Source organism: Oryctolagus cuniculus, chromosome 15, assembly GCF_964237555.1.
Source record: "Oryctolagus cuniculus chromosome 15, mOryCun1.1, whole genome shotgun sequence".
Classification (NCBI taxonomy): Eukaryota; Metazoa; Chordata; class Mammalia; order Lagomorpha; family Leporidae; genus Oryctolagus; species Oryctolagus cuniculus.
Genome location: NC_091446.1, coordinates 79,660,046 through 79,673,102, shown reverse-complemented (window position 1 = coordinate 79,673,102; position 13,057 = coordinate 79,660,046). Strand labels below are relative to the sequence as shown.

At 48.9% G+C, this 13,057-nt stretch overlaps 1 protein-coding gene and 1 long non-coding RNA gene across 25 annotated transcripts in view; one reads left to right on the top strand and one right to left on the bottom strand.

The window, feature by feature from the left end:
* Nucleotides 1-2,122, bottom strand: part of LOC103346767 (uncharacterized) — a 319,456-nt gene extending 317,334 nt beyond the window's left edge. For 4 of the 24 annotated variants that reach the window (XR_011382547.1, XR_011382556.1, XR_011382550.1 and 1 more), the window contains exons 1-2: nt 1,104-1,815; nt 793-906 (exon numbers count right to left, since the gene is read on the bottom strand). This is a non-coding gene — a long non-coding RNA (uncharacterized lncRNA). Of the gene's footprint in view, nt 1-792; nt 907-1,103 lie in introns of all 24 variants that reach the window. The other 20 variants (XR_011382533.1, XR_011382534.1, XR_011382535.1 and 17 more) reach the window with 9 other exon arrangements.
* Nucleotides 1,892-13,057, top strand: part of LOC100340890 (uncharacterized) — a 110,080-nt gene continuing 98,914 nt past the window's right edge. The window contains exons 1-3 of the mRNA XM_070058080.1: nt 1,892-2,296; nt 2,494-2,607; nt 11,787-11,904. Of these exons, the coding sequence (XP_069914181.1) occupies nt 1,956-2,296; nt 2,494-2,607; nt 11,787-11,904 (573 nt within the window). The 5' untranslated portion in view covers nt 1,892-1,955. The remainder of the gene's footprint in view (nt 2,297-2,493; nt 2,608-11,786; nt 11,905-13,057) is intronic.

Sequence of the window (13,057 nt, the reverse complement as noted above, 5' to 3'; positions counted from 1 at the left end):
GTATGAATATCTGCCTCTGAAATAAATCTTAAGAATACATAGAAACCACCCACTTTGGAAGAATTTTAACTTTAGTTGGTTAAGAGGCAAAGAGATGGAGCTCTCCCATTTACTCCCCCACTCCTTAAATGCCTGCAGCAGCTAGGACTGGGTCAGGCTAAAGTTAAGAGCCAGGAACTCAGTCTCCCATGGGGCTGACAAGTACCCAGACACTTGCCATCACCTGCTATCTCCCCAGGACACACCTCAGCAGGAAAGCTGGAATTGGAAACGATCCAGAGTTCCAATCCAGACGCTGGAACACAGGCCACAGACACCCCAAGCAGAAACTGAACTCCCACATCAAACGTGCGCCCCCAAGCATCTGACAAATGACGCCCACAGGCTGTGAGCCTAAAGCCAGGGCAAGGGGCACTCTCCAAGCTAGAGAAAACCCCCTCGCAACTGCCTGCCTAGCTTCCTTCCCCTTCATTTAGTAGATTACGACTGCTGTGACGTGTCCGGACCCAACCTGTTAATCCGTACTGCCCACCTGATGCCCACGCCACGGCCAACTCAAGCCGCCACCGCGCCCTCTCTCTCTTCTGCTGCCCAACGCAGAGCCACAGCCGCCTGCTTCACTGCCGCCCCAGCGTCACTGAGGCCCCGCCGCCTTCGCCGCGGCTGCCCATCACGTCAGCACCGCCGCCCCTACCTGCTGCTTCCTTCCCGGCCGCCCGACGCTGCTGACCCCGGACTCTGCACCAGAGCCGCCCCGCGGTATCTTTCCGCTCCGCCCCGCCCGCCACCGACCTGCGCCATCCAGAGCACCACGTCCCACGGGACGCCCACACGACAGCAGCCGCTTCCTGGCTTCCTGGTTCACTGCCGCTGCAGCCGTTGCCAGCGAACACTGAGGCTTCCGGCCTAGGAAGTCCCAGGCTTCAGTTAGGCCGAGGCACAGCCGCACTTCCCCGCCCAGGACGTCCGACCCGGAGCCGCCACTGCCGCCTCTATCCCCGCCACGCCTCACCGCCGCCTCTATCCCCGCCACCCCTCACCGCCGCTGCCGCCGCCTCCTTCGCCGCACTTCCCAGGGCTACACTCACACCGTCCCCACCTACCTCTGCTTCCTCGCAGACCTCCGACTTCTCAGACCGCCGCCGCCACTTCCTTCCTCACCGCTGCCGCCGATGAACTTAGCTGCCACGCCCACGACGTCGAACGCGACCCCGACGCTACGCACGCTGGCGCCGACGCTGACGCCGACGCTACGCACGCTGACGCCGACGCCGACGCTGACGCCGACGCCGTACAGGACGCTTTGACGCTGACGCTCACTGACACTGCATCTGTGACAGCGTCTGCGTTGTAACGTCGTGTATGGCGTCGGTGTCGGCGTCGGCGCCAGCGTGCGTAGCGTCGGGGTCGCGTTCGACGTCGTGGGCGTGGCAGCTAAGTTCATCGGCGGCAGCGGTGAGGAAGGAAGTGGCGGCGGCGGTCTGAGAAGTCGGAGGTCTGCGAGGAAGCAGAGGTAGGTGGGGACGGTGTGAGTGTAGCCCTGGGAAGTGCGGCGAAGGAGGCGGCGGTGCGGGGTGGCAGGGATAGAGGCGGCAGTCTTTCCGCGCCGCCGCCCGCCACCGACCTGCGCCATCCAGAGTACCATGTCCCACGGGACGCCCACACAACAGCCACTGCTTCCTGGCCTCCTGGTTCACCGCTTCCAGCGAACACTGAGGCTTCCGGCCTAGGAAGTTCCAGGCTTCAGTGAGGCCGAGGCACAGCCGCACTTCCCAACCCAAGATGCCCCGCACGGAGCAGCCACTGCCGCCTCTATCCCTGCCACCCCGCACCGCCGCCTCCTTCGCCGCACTTCCCAGGGCTACACTCACACCGTCCCCACCTACCTCTGCTTCCTCGCAGACCTCCGACTTCTCAGACCGCCGCCGCCACTTCCTTCCTCACCGCTGCCGCCGATGAACTTAGCTGCCACGCCCACGACGTCGAACGCGACCCCGACGCTACGCACGCTGGCGCCGACGCCGACACCGACGCCATACACGACGTTACAACGCAGACGCTGTCACAGATGCAGTGTCAGTGAGCGTCAGCGTCAAAGCGTCCTGTACGGCGTCGGCGTCAGCGTCGGCGTCGGCGTCAGCGTGCGTAGCGTCGGCGTCAGCGTCGGCGCCAGCGTGCGTAGCGTCGGGGTCGCGTTCGACGTCGTGGGCGTGGCAGCTAAGTTCATCGGCGGCAGCGGTGAGGAAGGAAGTGGCGGCGGCGGTCTGAGAAGTCGGAGGTCTGCGAGGAAGCAGAGGTAGGTGGGGACGGTGTGAGTGTAGCCCTGGGAAGTGCGGCGAAGGAGGCGGCGGCAGCGGCGGTGAGGGGTGGCGGGGATAGAGGCGGCGGTGAGGCGTGGCGGGGATAGAGGCGGCGGTGGCGGCTCCGGGTCGGACGTCCTGGGCGGGGAAGTGCGGCTGTGCCTCGGCCTAACTGAAGCCTGGGACTTCCTAGGCCGGAAGCCTCAGTGTTCGCTGGCAACGGCTGCAGCGGCAGTGAACCAGGAAGCCAGGAAGCGGCTGCTGTCGTGTGGGCGTCCCGTGGGACGTGGTGCTCTGGATGGCGCAGGTCGGTGGCGGGCGGGGCGGAGCGGAAAGATACCGCGGGGCGGCTCTGGTGCAGAGTCCGGGGTCAGCAGCGTCGGGCGGCCGGGAAGGAAGCAGCAGGTAGGGGCGGCGGTGCTGACGTGATGGGCAGCCGCGGCGAAGGCGGCGGGGCCTCAGTGACGCTGGGGCGGCAGTGAAGCAGGCGGCTGTGGCTCTGCGTTGGGCAGCAGAAGAGAGAGAGGGCGCGGTGGCGGCTTGAGTTGGCCGTGGCGTGGGCATCAGGTGGGCAGTACGGATTAACAGGTTGGGTCCGGACACGTCACAGCAGTCGTAATCTACTAAATGAAGGGGAAGGAAGCTAGGCAGGCAGTTGCGAGGGGGTTTTCTCTAGCTTGGAGAGTGCCCCTTGCCCTGGCTTTAGGCTCACAGCCTGTGGGCGTCATTTGTCAGATGCTTGGGGGCGCACGTTTGATGTGGGAGTTCAGTTTCTGCTTGGGGTGTCTGTGGCCTGTGTTCCAGCGTCTGGATTGGAACTCTGGATCGTTTCCAATTCCAGCTTTCCTGCTGAGGTGTGTCCTGGGGAGATAGCAGGTGATGGCAAGTGTCTGGGTACTTGTCAGCCCCATGGGAGACTGAGTTCCTGGCTCTTAACTTTAGCCTGACCCAGTCCTAGCTGCTGCAGGCATTTAAGGAGTGGGGGAGTAAATGGGAGAGCTCCATCTCTTTGCCTCTTAACCAACTAAAGTTAAAATTCTTCCAAAGTGGGTGGTTTCTATGTATTCTTAAGATTTATTTCAGAGGCAGATATTCATACCCATGCATGTACATGCACACACGCACACACGCACACACACACACACACACACACACGGCAAGAAACAGCCATAAAGAGGATTCTCATCTGCTGGTTGACTTCCCAATTCCCACAACTACTGGGCCTGAGCCTGGCTGAGTTGAGGACTGGAGAACTCATTCCGTGTTCCCAGCAAGGGTGACGGGTACCCAAATGCCTGAGTCCTATCCACTGCCCTCCAGGTCCACATTACAGGAAGGTAGACACAGGAGCCAGAAACAGCTCCCCGATTTCTTGAGCCATCACAATTGCCTTCCCCATCCACCTTAACAGGAAGCTAGAGTCAGGAGCCGGAGGTGGATACTGAACCCGGGTTCTTCAGGGTTGGGATGCAGGTGACCTTAATTGGCTTGGTAACCAAGATTTCAAATCCTTGTCCCTCTGAATTCGAAAAACCATGACAGTTTAGCAACAGTTTAAAAAAGGAAATTAAGAACTTACAATGTGTTTTAATTTCATTTCCTTCATATATTTATTTCTCTGCATATACTCTTTACCTTTTTCATGTGTACACACATTTTATGTAAATACTTTGGTACTCTGTGGAGCTTCGTGATGTAGCTTTTTTTTTTTACCATATCCTGTTTATAGTTAATACATTTCAATAATTCTTACTTATTGAATGTACCTTATTTTCTTAGTTCTGTACTGCGTTTTTGCAGTTTGTTTGGCAAATGGGTAAGCGGTGATGTGGGGAACAAATGGATGTGCGTCGGTTTTCTTTGTATGTCTTTACTTTTTTTCTTTTAATTAGTGTTTAGCAGACTCAGTGTGTTTTGTAGACACAGCTGTAAGAACACCATGATATTGCCTTCCTCCCTCCCCCTTTCTCCTTTCCACTGTGTTTCCTTCTTCTTTTTCTTTCTGTCTTTGGTTTAGATTTTGAGCCAATTTTCAAATTACATTACAGTAAAAAGGCTTAATACTTCACTAGATAAGTTTAGCGAGTAAAAAACAAAATTATACCAGTTTAGTGAGACTATAGACACCGAGTGTAAACAGTAATTGAACGGAGAAATGAGCGTTTCATCCCTCTGTGGTAAATCTTTAAGTAGCTGTAGATCATTGAAACTGTGGTAGGATAACATTTTTAACCATCGGTTTCACAAAGGCATAAAACAAAGTTTTACAAACTGTATTCGCATCAGTACTGATACACACAAACATTTCTTTCTGTTCGATTCCCTGAGATTCCTCCCAGCAGCGTCTAAGTGTTCCCCTTTCCCCACATCCATGCCAGCACTTGTTCCTCTGTTGTTTGGATTTCAGCCATTCTAATAGGGGTAAGGAGATACCTCATTGTGGTTTTGATGTGAGTTTCCCTGAAGCCTGGAGATGTTGAGCATTTTTTCATATGGTTGTTTGCCATTTGTATTTGTATTTCTTCTTTCTGAGAATTGTCTCTTGAAGTCCTTTTCCATTTCCGAACTGGATTGATTTTGTTGTTGTTGACTTTTTTAAGTTGCATGTGTATTTGGGATATTAATCCCCTGCAACTATTTTTTCCGTTCTGCTGTACGTCTCTCCACTCTAATTGTCATGTGCTTTGTTTCTGAGTTTGATATAGTCCTGTTTCCTTAGTTTTGCTTTTGCTGCCTGTGCTTCGGGGGTTCCCATCCAAGAAGTTGTTCCCACACCATCGTCTTTGAGTGTTTCCCCACGTTTTCTTCTAGCAGCCTCATAATGTCCATAATGTCAGGTCTTAAATTGGGTCCTTGATGTATCTTCAGTTGATTTTTGTATGTGAAGAGAGATATGGATCTACTTTGGTTCTTCTACGTATATGCATTCAGTTTTGCCAGCGCCATTTTGAAAATATTATCCTTAACGCCACTGTGTGGTCTGAGCACTTTTGTCAGAAGTCAGCTGGCTATCTGTATGCAGATTAAATTCTGGGCTCTCTCGTCTGTCCCATTGAGCTACGTGTTGGATTTTATGCCATTACTAAGCTGTGTTAATTACTGTAACTTTGTAGAATACTTTGAAATCGAGCATTATGATTCATCCAGGTTGGGTTTTCTTGTTCCAGATCACTCCAACTGTTTGTGGCCTTTTGTGATTCCACATGAATTTTCTTTCAAGATTTTACTTATTTGAGAGGTAGAGTTACAGACAGTGAGAGGGAGAGACAGCGAGAAAGGTCTTCCTTTCCCTGGTTCACTCCCCAGATGGCCGCAACGTGCAACATATTATTGTTGCTATACCCTATTCAGCCATGTTGGATCTGTTCTGTATTTTCTTGGAAATGAGGTTATTTTTTCAAAGTGTGTTAGTATTTGTATACCTTTAGTATTAAGGCCTATATGTAACTTACAGATCCCTTTGTCTATACCTTACTTCTTGACAGTGAAAAATGGGGGAGAAACACAGAGGATATACAAACAGCATTTGAAAAATTTAAAAAAATCTGATTTACCGTCAAGCTATTCTTCAAACTAGCTGTATTTTTTATTTCATTTAAAAAAAGGAAACCAGCACTTCCTACACTGAATTTAATCAGATAAAGCTTTCCTTTCAATGTGTGAACTCACAGGCTCGTTATCGTTTATTCATCAAATCTTTGAGGGCCTAAGTACCCCACTTCCACTAGTAGCTCTTCAGAAATTCACATTTTTGCAGGTGAATCACACAAAACGATGTTTTTGGTATAGTCTTGTGAATAAGTATGGATTCTCTGTATAAATTTTCTTGGGTGGCGGATAACTAAGTGGGAGTGTGGAGCAGAGAGAATCAATTCTTTTTCAGTTTCCTGTGGGCGCATTTCCTTTTATTAAATTATAATCAGTCAGAATTTTATTAAATTATAATCAGTCAGAAGCATGGGGACGTGAGCAACTGCTTGCTTTAGTTTTGAGTAATGCATCTCTGTAGAATCAAAAGGTGCAGTGGCATACAGGAAAGGACTTTGGAGACCAGAACAGTGTCTTCCTCTAAATGAGTTCATTGTTTGTATCAGCACAGTATTCTTGTGCACTAAGTTTACACTACTTTTGTCATACGCTGTTTTTTTCTATTCGTCCTACATTTTAAATTGAAATGTTTCTTGTATTTTTTTAGTATTCTTTAAGTTCCTTATTTTGGTGAAATTATTAAGTGGACACCTTTAGATTTTCCTAACATCTTGTGGCTCCATAGACACTCTATGGTATTTTAATTGATTTTCAGTCTTTTTTTCTATTGACACTGGCAGTTTTGCACAGACACTATGATATGTTCTTGGTGCATTAATAGGTTGGTTTGAAAGTCCATGATGCATCAGTTGTTTTTGCGCAAATTTGCATTTTTAAAAACAAGCGTTCATAGTAGAACTGGATTGTTATTTTTCAATTTGTTATCTTCTGTGGAATAGAAACCACCAAAACAGGTAGTGAAATACGCTTTTGCATTTTTTATGCACCTTAGGTTCTTGTTGTCTAGAATTGTCACAAAAGCCTTGTAGCATTTTAATGATTGGGTAAATTGAAGAAAAGTGAGATTGTCACGCTTAGGGAAAATACAAGTTTTCTTTAACTGTGCATCTCAGTATTCAGTGTGTATGTTGATCAACTGAGGGTCTTGTTAACATGCATATTCTGCTTAGCACTCCAGGGCTGGGGCCCAAAACTCTGCCTTTGAACAAGATCCCAGGTGACGGCCATGCTGCTGGCTTCGTTTGAATATACGAATTAGTGTAAACTGTGAGTTCATTTCTGGTAGCCTCATTTGACAATGATGTGAAATCAACCTCAGTGTTTTTTTAGCCTAATATACCCAAAGTACTATCATTTCAACATTTAATTGATATGCTGAAAACTGTTAAGAGATTTCTTTAGTGTTTTTGGACCAAAGTGTTTAAAATCCAATGTATATTTTGCATTTACAGCCCATTTCAGCTTGGACTAGTCACGTGTAGTGTGTCCAGCATGTCACCCAGGATTGGTAGTGGCCACCTGCTGGGCCAGTACAGTGCTGGAGTATACTATCTAGATCAGCCACTCCCTTGTGGTTCTATAAAAAAAAGTTTCATGTGCCTCATTTCTGCTCTACTCTATTTATGCAAAGCAAGGTCGGGATTGATGGGACCTTGAGTTATAGGGTGCAGCTCGTTTTAATTTTATTCTTTGTAAGTGCACATTCATTATAGAAGACTTGGACAATACAGGGAATGGAGGAAAAATCAAATTACATCAAATCCGGTCATTGAGTCAATTGCTACTTTTCCCCAGGAGGAAATTTTTATGCCATGAAGTACTAGGGTTGTATAAAACCTTTCCAGATCACTTTATAAAACTTGTTTTATACACTTGTATTTAGTATTTACATAGTGGATTCAGCAGAAGGTTGATGTTGACAGTGTCAGTCTGAGAGGACTGACCAGGAGTACTTTTAGTGTTCAGGGAATAGTAATACTTACCTTTACCCTTAACTAATATGTGATGTAATCTTTTAGTTAGGTTTAAGTTTGAGTACCTCTACTTGGACGACACTGGGCACACTCCTGCGTTTTTGTATATGTTTTCTTGGGAGTGTTACAGATTTGACTGACATCCTGTATATATAATACTTTTAAAGCAGTTAGTTAAATGCTTGGTCATTAATGCCATAAATTATTAGATATACTCTTACTCAACTGGATGTGCAGTGTCAAGGAGCAGTCATTTGTCATTATTTGGGACACTGACACCCAATCTTGGAATATTGGAATGCCTATTTTGCAAGATCTGGTTCCACTCCCATATGCTGGGTGAGGTTGGATCACTTCCACATATGTGGTATACCTGGCTTGAATTCCTACCTTAGTTTCCCTCACCATCATCTCCCTAGACCCACAAGTAGTGTGATTTGCATATACATTAAGTAGTCGAGTTAACACCCTGGGGCCCAGCCATCTAATGCCCAGCAGTAGAACTAACGCTTGACAGCAGAGACGGTTCTACCTGCTGTTAGCAAGACATTCAGTGTGTGTATATTTGACATAGGTACGTAGTGATGGAACAAGGACAGGCGCCTCAGCCACTTTAGGTTTCTGTGACCCTTACCTTCTCTCAAGGGACCAATTGAGTCTCTCAATGTGGTGTTCTCCACCCCACCCCCTGCATTATTCCCCATGTTTGGAAGCCAGGGGGCCAAAACTTGAAAAAACTTGTATGGAGAAGGTTACCTCTGTTTACTGCCCCCCCACCCCTAGTGCACCTAAGATATAAAAAGGTCCAGCCTATTGGGGTCTGGGCACTCTGCTGTGTATTGTGTGTGTGTGTGTGTGTGTGTTATGTGTGTGTGTGTGTGTGTGCGCGCGCGCTTGTGCTTGTGTGCTAGCTGTTGGTCACCCATCTCTGCGGATTTGTTTTCTTTGGATAAGCTTTGTCTGGCTGTGAGTTCGTATTCTGTCTTTTCTCTGATCTGCACCCTTTTGCTTATATTTGGTGCCCCGTGTGAGAAATAGAGGGAAGGGCCAGCATCTTGTCCCAATCTGCCGATCTCGTATTCTCTGGGTGAGAGCTGTGACCCCCCCACCCTTCATCTGGACAAATCCTTCCCCTTTTTAGTGTCTCCACCCACCCCAACCTTCTCTTTCCTACAATCTCCTTTTTCCCTTCTGACCTGGAAGGCCCTGAGAGACGCCTCTCCAGAACATTTTCTCACTCCCTCTTGCACTTCTCATTTGGAGCGAATTCACAGCCAGAGCCTTTGCCTGATCTCATCGCTGCATGCCCACATCGGACCTAGTTCTCAGCCCATCAGATGGGTAAGAGAGGTCACTCTCACCTCAGGCATGCTGGGGCGATGCTCGTGACCAGTTCATCCCCCCCTCGGAGGGCTTGGGTGTTTAGTTGGTTTCTATCGCTGCCTCCTGTTAGAGGACTCAGGACTTAGGTGCTCGGTTGAGGTGATTTTTTTCCCAGGGAAACCCTGCTAGAAGAACCTCTTCCCTCAGACCGTAGTTTGCTTAATCCATGGGTTCCAAATTTCAGCTCCCCTTTGGCCTGCCTCTGCAGACTTGCACAAGCTGGGCCTGAAGGGGGAGACAAAGCCAAAGCGATTATTCCACCTCAGCACGAATTTGGTGTTGTTGTTTTTTTTTTTTTTTTTTTTTTGTCTCAAAATTCTCCAAGATTTTAATAACTTCACACAGAGAAAAGGCAAATGGTCAGAAGCTCCTATTCCAAGCCCTTTTCCTCCATTGGGGTCAACGTTGCTCACTCTAATTTCTCATGGAGGAAGAAGGCCTGGAGCCACCCCTTAAATCGTCAGCCTGCCCACCCCTCCTTTCTCCCACATCTGAGAAGCTGGCCTTTCAGGAACACAACCCTTTGCTCACTCCATTCCCCCTCTTTCTCTGGTGCCTCCTTTTCCCTCTCCACTGGCAACAAGGAAAGTTAGCACCCTTCCAGCCTCTTCTCCCCGGAATTCTCTTTATCCTGCTCTTCCTGAGGGAGATCAAACTCTCTGTAAGCTCTCCGTCCCTCCCTCATATCCTCCTCTCTGAGATCCTGGCCCGGGAGTGTGACCCTCCTCCCTGCCCACCCCAGGGTCCTCCCAAGCGTCCATCTGGTGATTCCTGTCTGGCCAACCCACCTGATTCCCCTTCATTAAGCCCCCCTGAGGTCAGCTTTTCTAATTCCAAGACCAAAAACCAGAGAAACACTTGGAATCTCCCCTAGAACCCTCGACTTTCCCTTCCACTGTTCTCTCAGGGATGCTGCAGCCTCTGGACCATGACCCTCTCCTTACCCTTCCCCCTGTCTGGCTCTTCCCCACTCCTGTCAGTGGCAGCCAAAACTGGCTCTTTCCTCTCTTTCTGATCTCTCCTCTCCAGTCTCCTCTGCCAGTCCCTCCCCCTGGATGTAGAAAGATAGTGTAAAGGCTAGCAGAATGTGTATTGGCTCTGGAAAGCTCTGCACCTGAGACATGCCAAGCTCCAAAGACAATGCACTGTAAACTTCAACTAGGAGCCTTTCTCACGTGTGCCCACCTTCTCAGGGTCCATGTGGTGCTCAGCACCTCCCCCAACAAGAGCTTAAGAAAGGACTCTGCCTGCTGCTCAGATGCAATGAAGCCTGACTTCAGCACCACCACCCACACTCCCACATGCCACCCTCTGTCCCACAAGCTAAGCCCCTGCTCTCTTTACGGTCCCCCCCTTTCTGTCCTAATTAAAATAGTCTTCTCTACCCGTCGCTTCCCTCCTCCTATGAACCCGAAAATCCTGAAACTTAATGTAATGGAGCTGCATCTCACACTGCTGCTCTCACATCTAAATTCTCTCTTGCACAAAGACAGAACCTCTTTTCCAGCCATCTCTAATAATATGTTTCGCAGAGCTATCAAAACAAAACAAAACAAAACAAAAAACAAAAAAACTGAGGAGCAGGGGTGAGTCCTGAGCAACTGTGTTCCAAAGAATGCTCCATGCCTAGTCGCCTTCCATCTTTTCCCCTCCCTTGTCTAGTGGCAGACAAAAATCTCTCTGCTAGTAACAAACTGTTCTGTCACTCTCCTGTACTGTGTCATATGTGTGCATGTATTGTATGTCCACATGGGAAAATTTATTAACAGCTCTCTGTTTCAGTTGGGTTACACTTGTGTTAGACATTTGAGAAGTATTTCCAACTATATGTACTCTTAACATTGGTTGAAGGCATTGGACCTTTCGGTAAATGTTTTCATAAGTTATTTGACAGCTGAAATGTTTGCTAAGTTTTCACGGGATTTTAAGTTATTGACAGTAAGCAGTCTGGAAATCTGACTTGTTCCCTCATTTCTCTAGTCTCTTCAAGATGGGGAACTGATTCTATTCTGCAGGACTCCCCATCAGGGTGTACAGTTTGATCTTCAGACCTTATATTAGACAGTTTCGATAGGGTGGTCTCAAGGTTTTGATCTTACATAGAAGAACATAGCTCTCCTCATTGGCATCATCTTACCTCACAGGAAGAATATTGTCGTAATATGCCTGTGACCGTAGATTGCTAGCTCAGGCCACCAAAGATTAGCGACGGGATTGAGCGCCCCCTTGGCTGCCATTCCTAAAGGCTGCTTCTGGGTTCTACTTTAACAGAGACCAGGAGAAAGAGGAGCGAGTGAGGCAGCAAGAGCAATGTAAAGTTAGGTGGCAGGCCAGTTAATGGCCACTTTACACCATGATCTGCCATCAAGGAGACCCAGCCAGGCCAGTCCACCCTTGAATGGCACCTGTTTAGGAAATGAGGGGTCAGGGCATTGGGCAAGTAGCTGTCATGAAGAGCCCTGTCGGCTGTGACAAGAGCCAGGCCACTGGAAAACGGAACTGCCCTCGGGGTTGAAGGACTCCTGGGTCAGAACCGCAGACCCTGTTGGCCCCAGGCTAAAAAGCGTTTCCCTCTGCCCAGCTCCCAAAGTAACCACCGCCATCAGGAGGACAGCCTCGGGTCAGCACCAATCAAGGCAGATGCCACCTCTTCAATACTAACTTCCTATTCAGGCCAGCCCTCCTCCCCGGCCAACAAGGTAATGGAAGTCAACGGGGTGTCTTCCCCAAGGGGGTTCCCATCTCCCTTGCTATGTCTCATCCAGGGCTACATGTGAAGAGACAGGCAGGTCTGGACCTCACAGATTCCTTGGCCATGCCTTAAAACACACCTGCTTATTACTGAACCCCTTCTGTCAGTTTCCATTTGCATCTCAGTAGGAAAACTCCCTCCTTTCTTAGATCCTGTAACAATGACTGTGTCCTGTGGCTTGCACCTTGTGTTTCTAATCTGCTTGTTAGACACCCTACACATGGAGTGGTCAGGCATAAACCTGTCTTCGCATTAACTGGACAGGACTCTTTCTTTCCTATATCCCCCATTGTCCTCATTTTGGCATCGTTCCCACCATGGGCAATGTTTCTGATTTGTCTTTTTATCCTCGTAATCGTTAGCTGCTGTTCCTACCATGTACAACATGTACATGTTTCAGAAGCCCTTACAGGAGGCTGTGACTGCTGTATCTCGAGCCGTCACGCAGGAGCAATACAAGGCTGCTTGCTCTCTCCTTCTCCAATCAATCTGATCCAGCGTATAGATACCCTGCCCCACGTCTACACCCCGTATCAGCAGGAAGTAGCCAGAAAGAAACCAGCGCCCCGCTTCCTTATCTATACTCAAAATCAGGATTGATGGAACAAGGACAGATGTCTCAGCCATTTTAAAAAACTCCTGGTTACTCATGCCTTCTTTCAAGAGACCAGTTTCATCTCACATCCTATTGTTCTCCCCTCCACCCCCCACCGCCTGCATTCTCCCCAGGTTTGGAAGCCAGGAGGCCAAACTTGAAGAACCTGCATAGAGATGCTCGTCTCCACCTGCTACCACCCACACCCACCATTAGCCCACCTAAGATTTAAAAAGGCCCTTCCTGCTGGGGTCTGGGCCTTCTGCCACGTGTTCAGTCTGTGTGCTCGCTGGCAGTTGGTCCAACTCTGGGAGTTTCTTTTCTTTGACTAAGTTTGATCTGGCTGTGAGTTTGTATTGTGACTGCTGTGGATCTGCACCCTTTCCCCTGCATTTGGTGCCCGTGTGAGGAGGCACTGCTCTGTTTAGTCTTTACTTCAGTGTTTGTATGACAATATGTCAGAAACAACCTGACGCTTGGCAGCTTCTGCAAGGTTCTGGCCTGT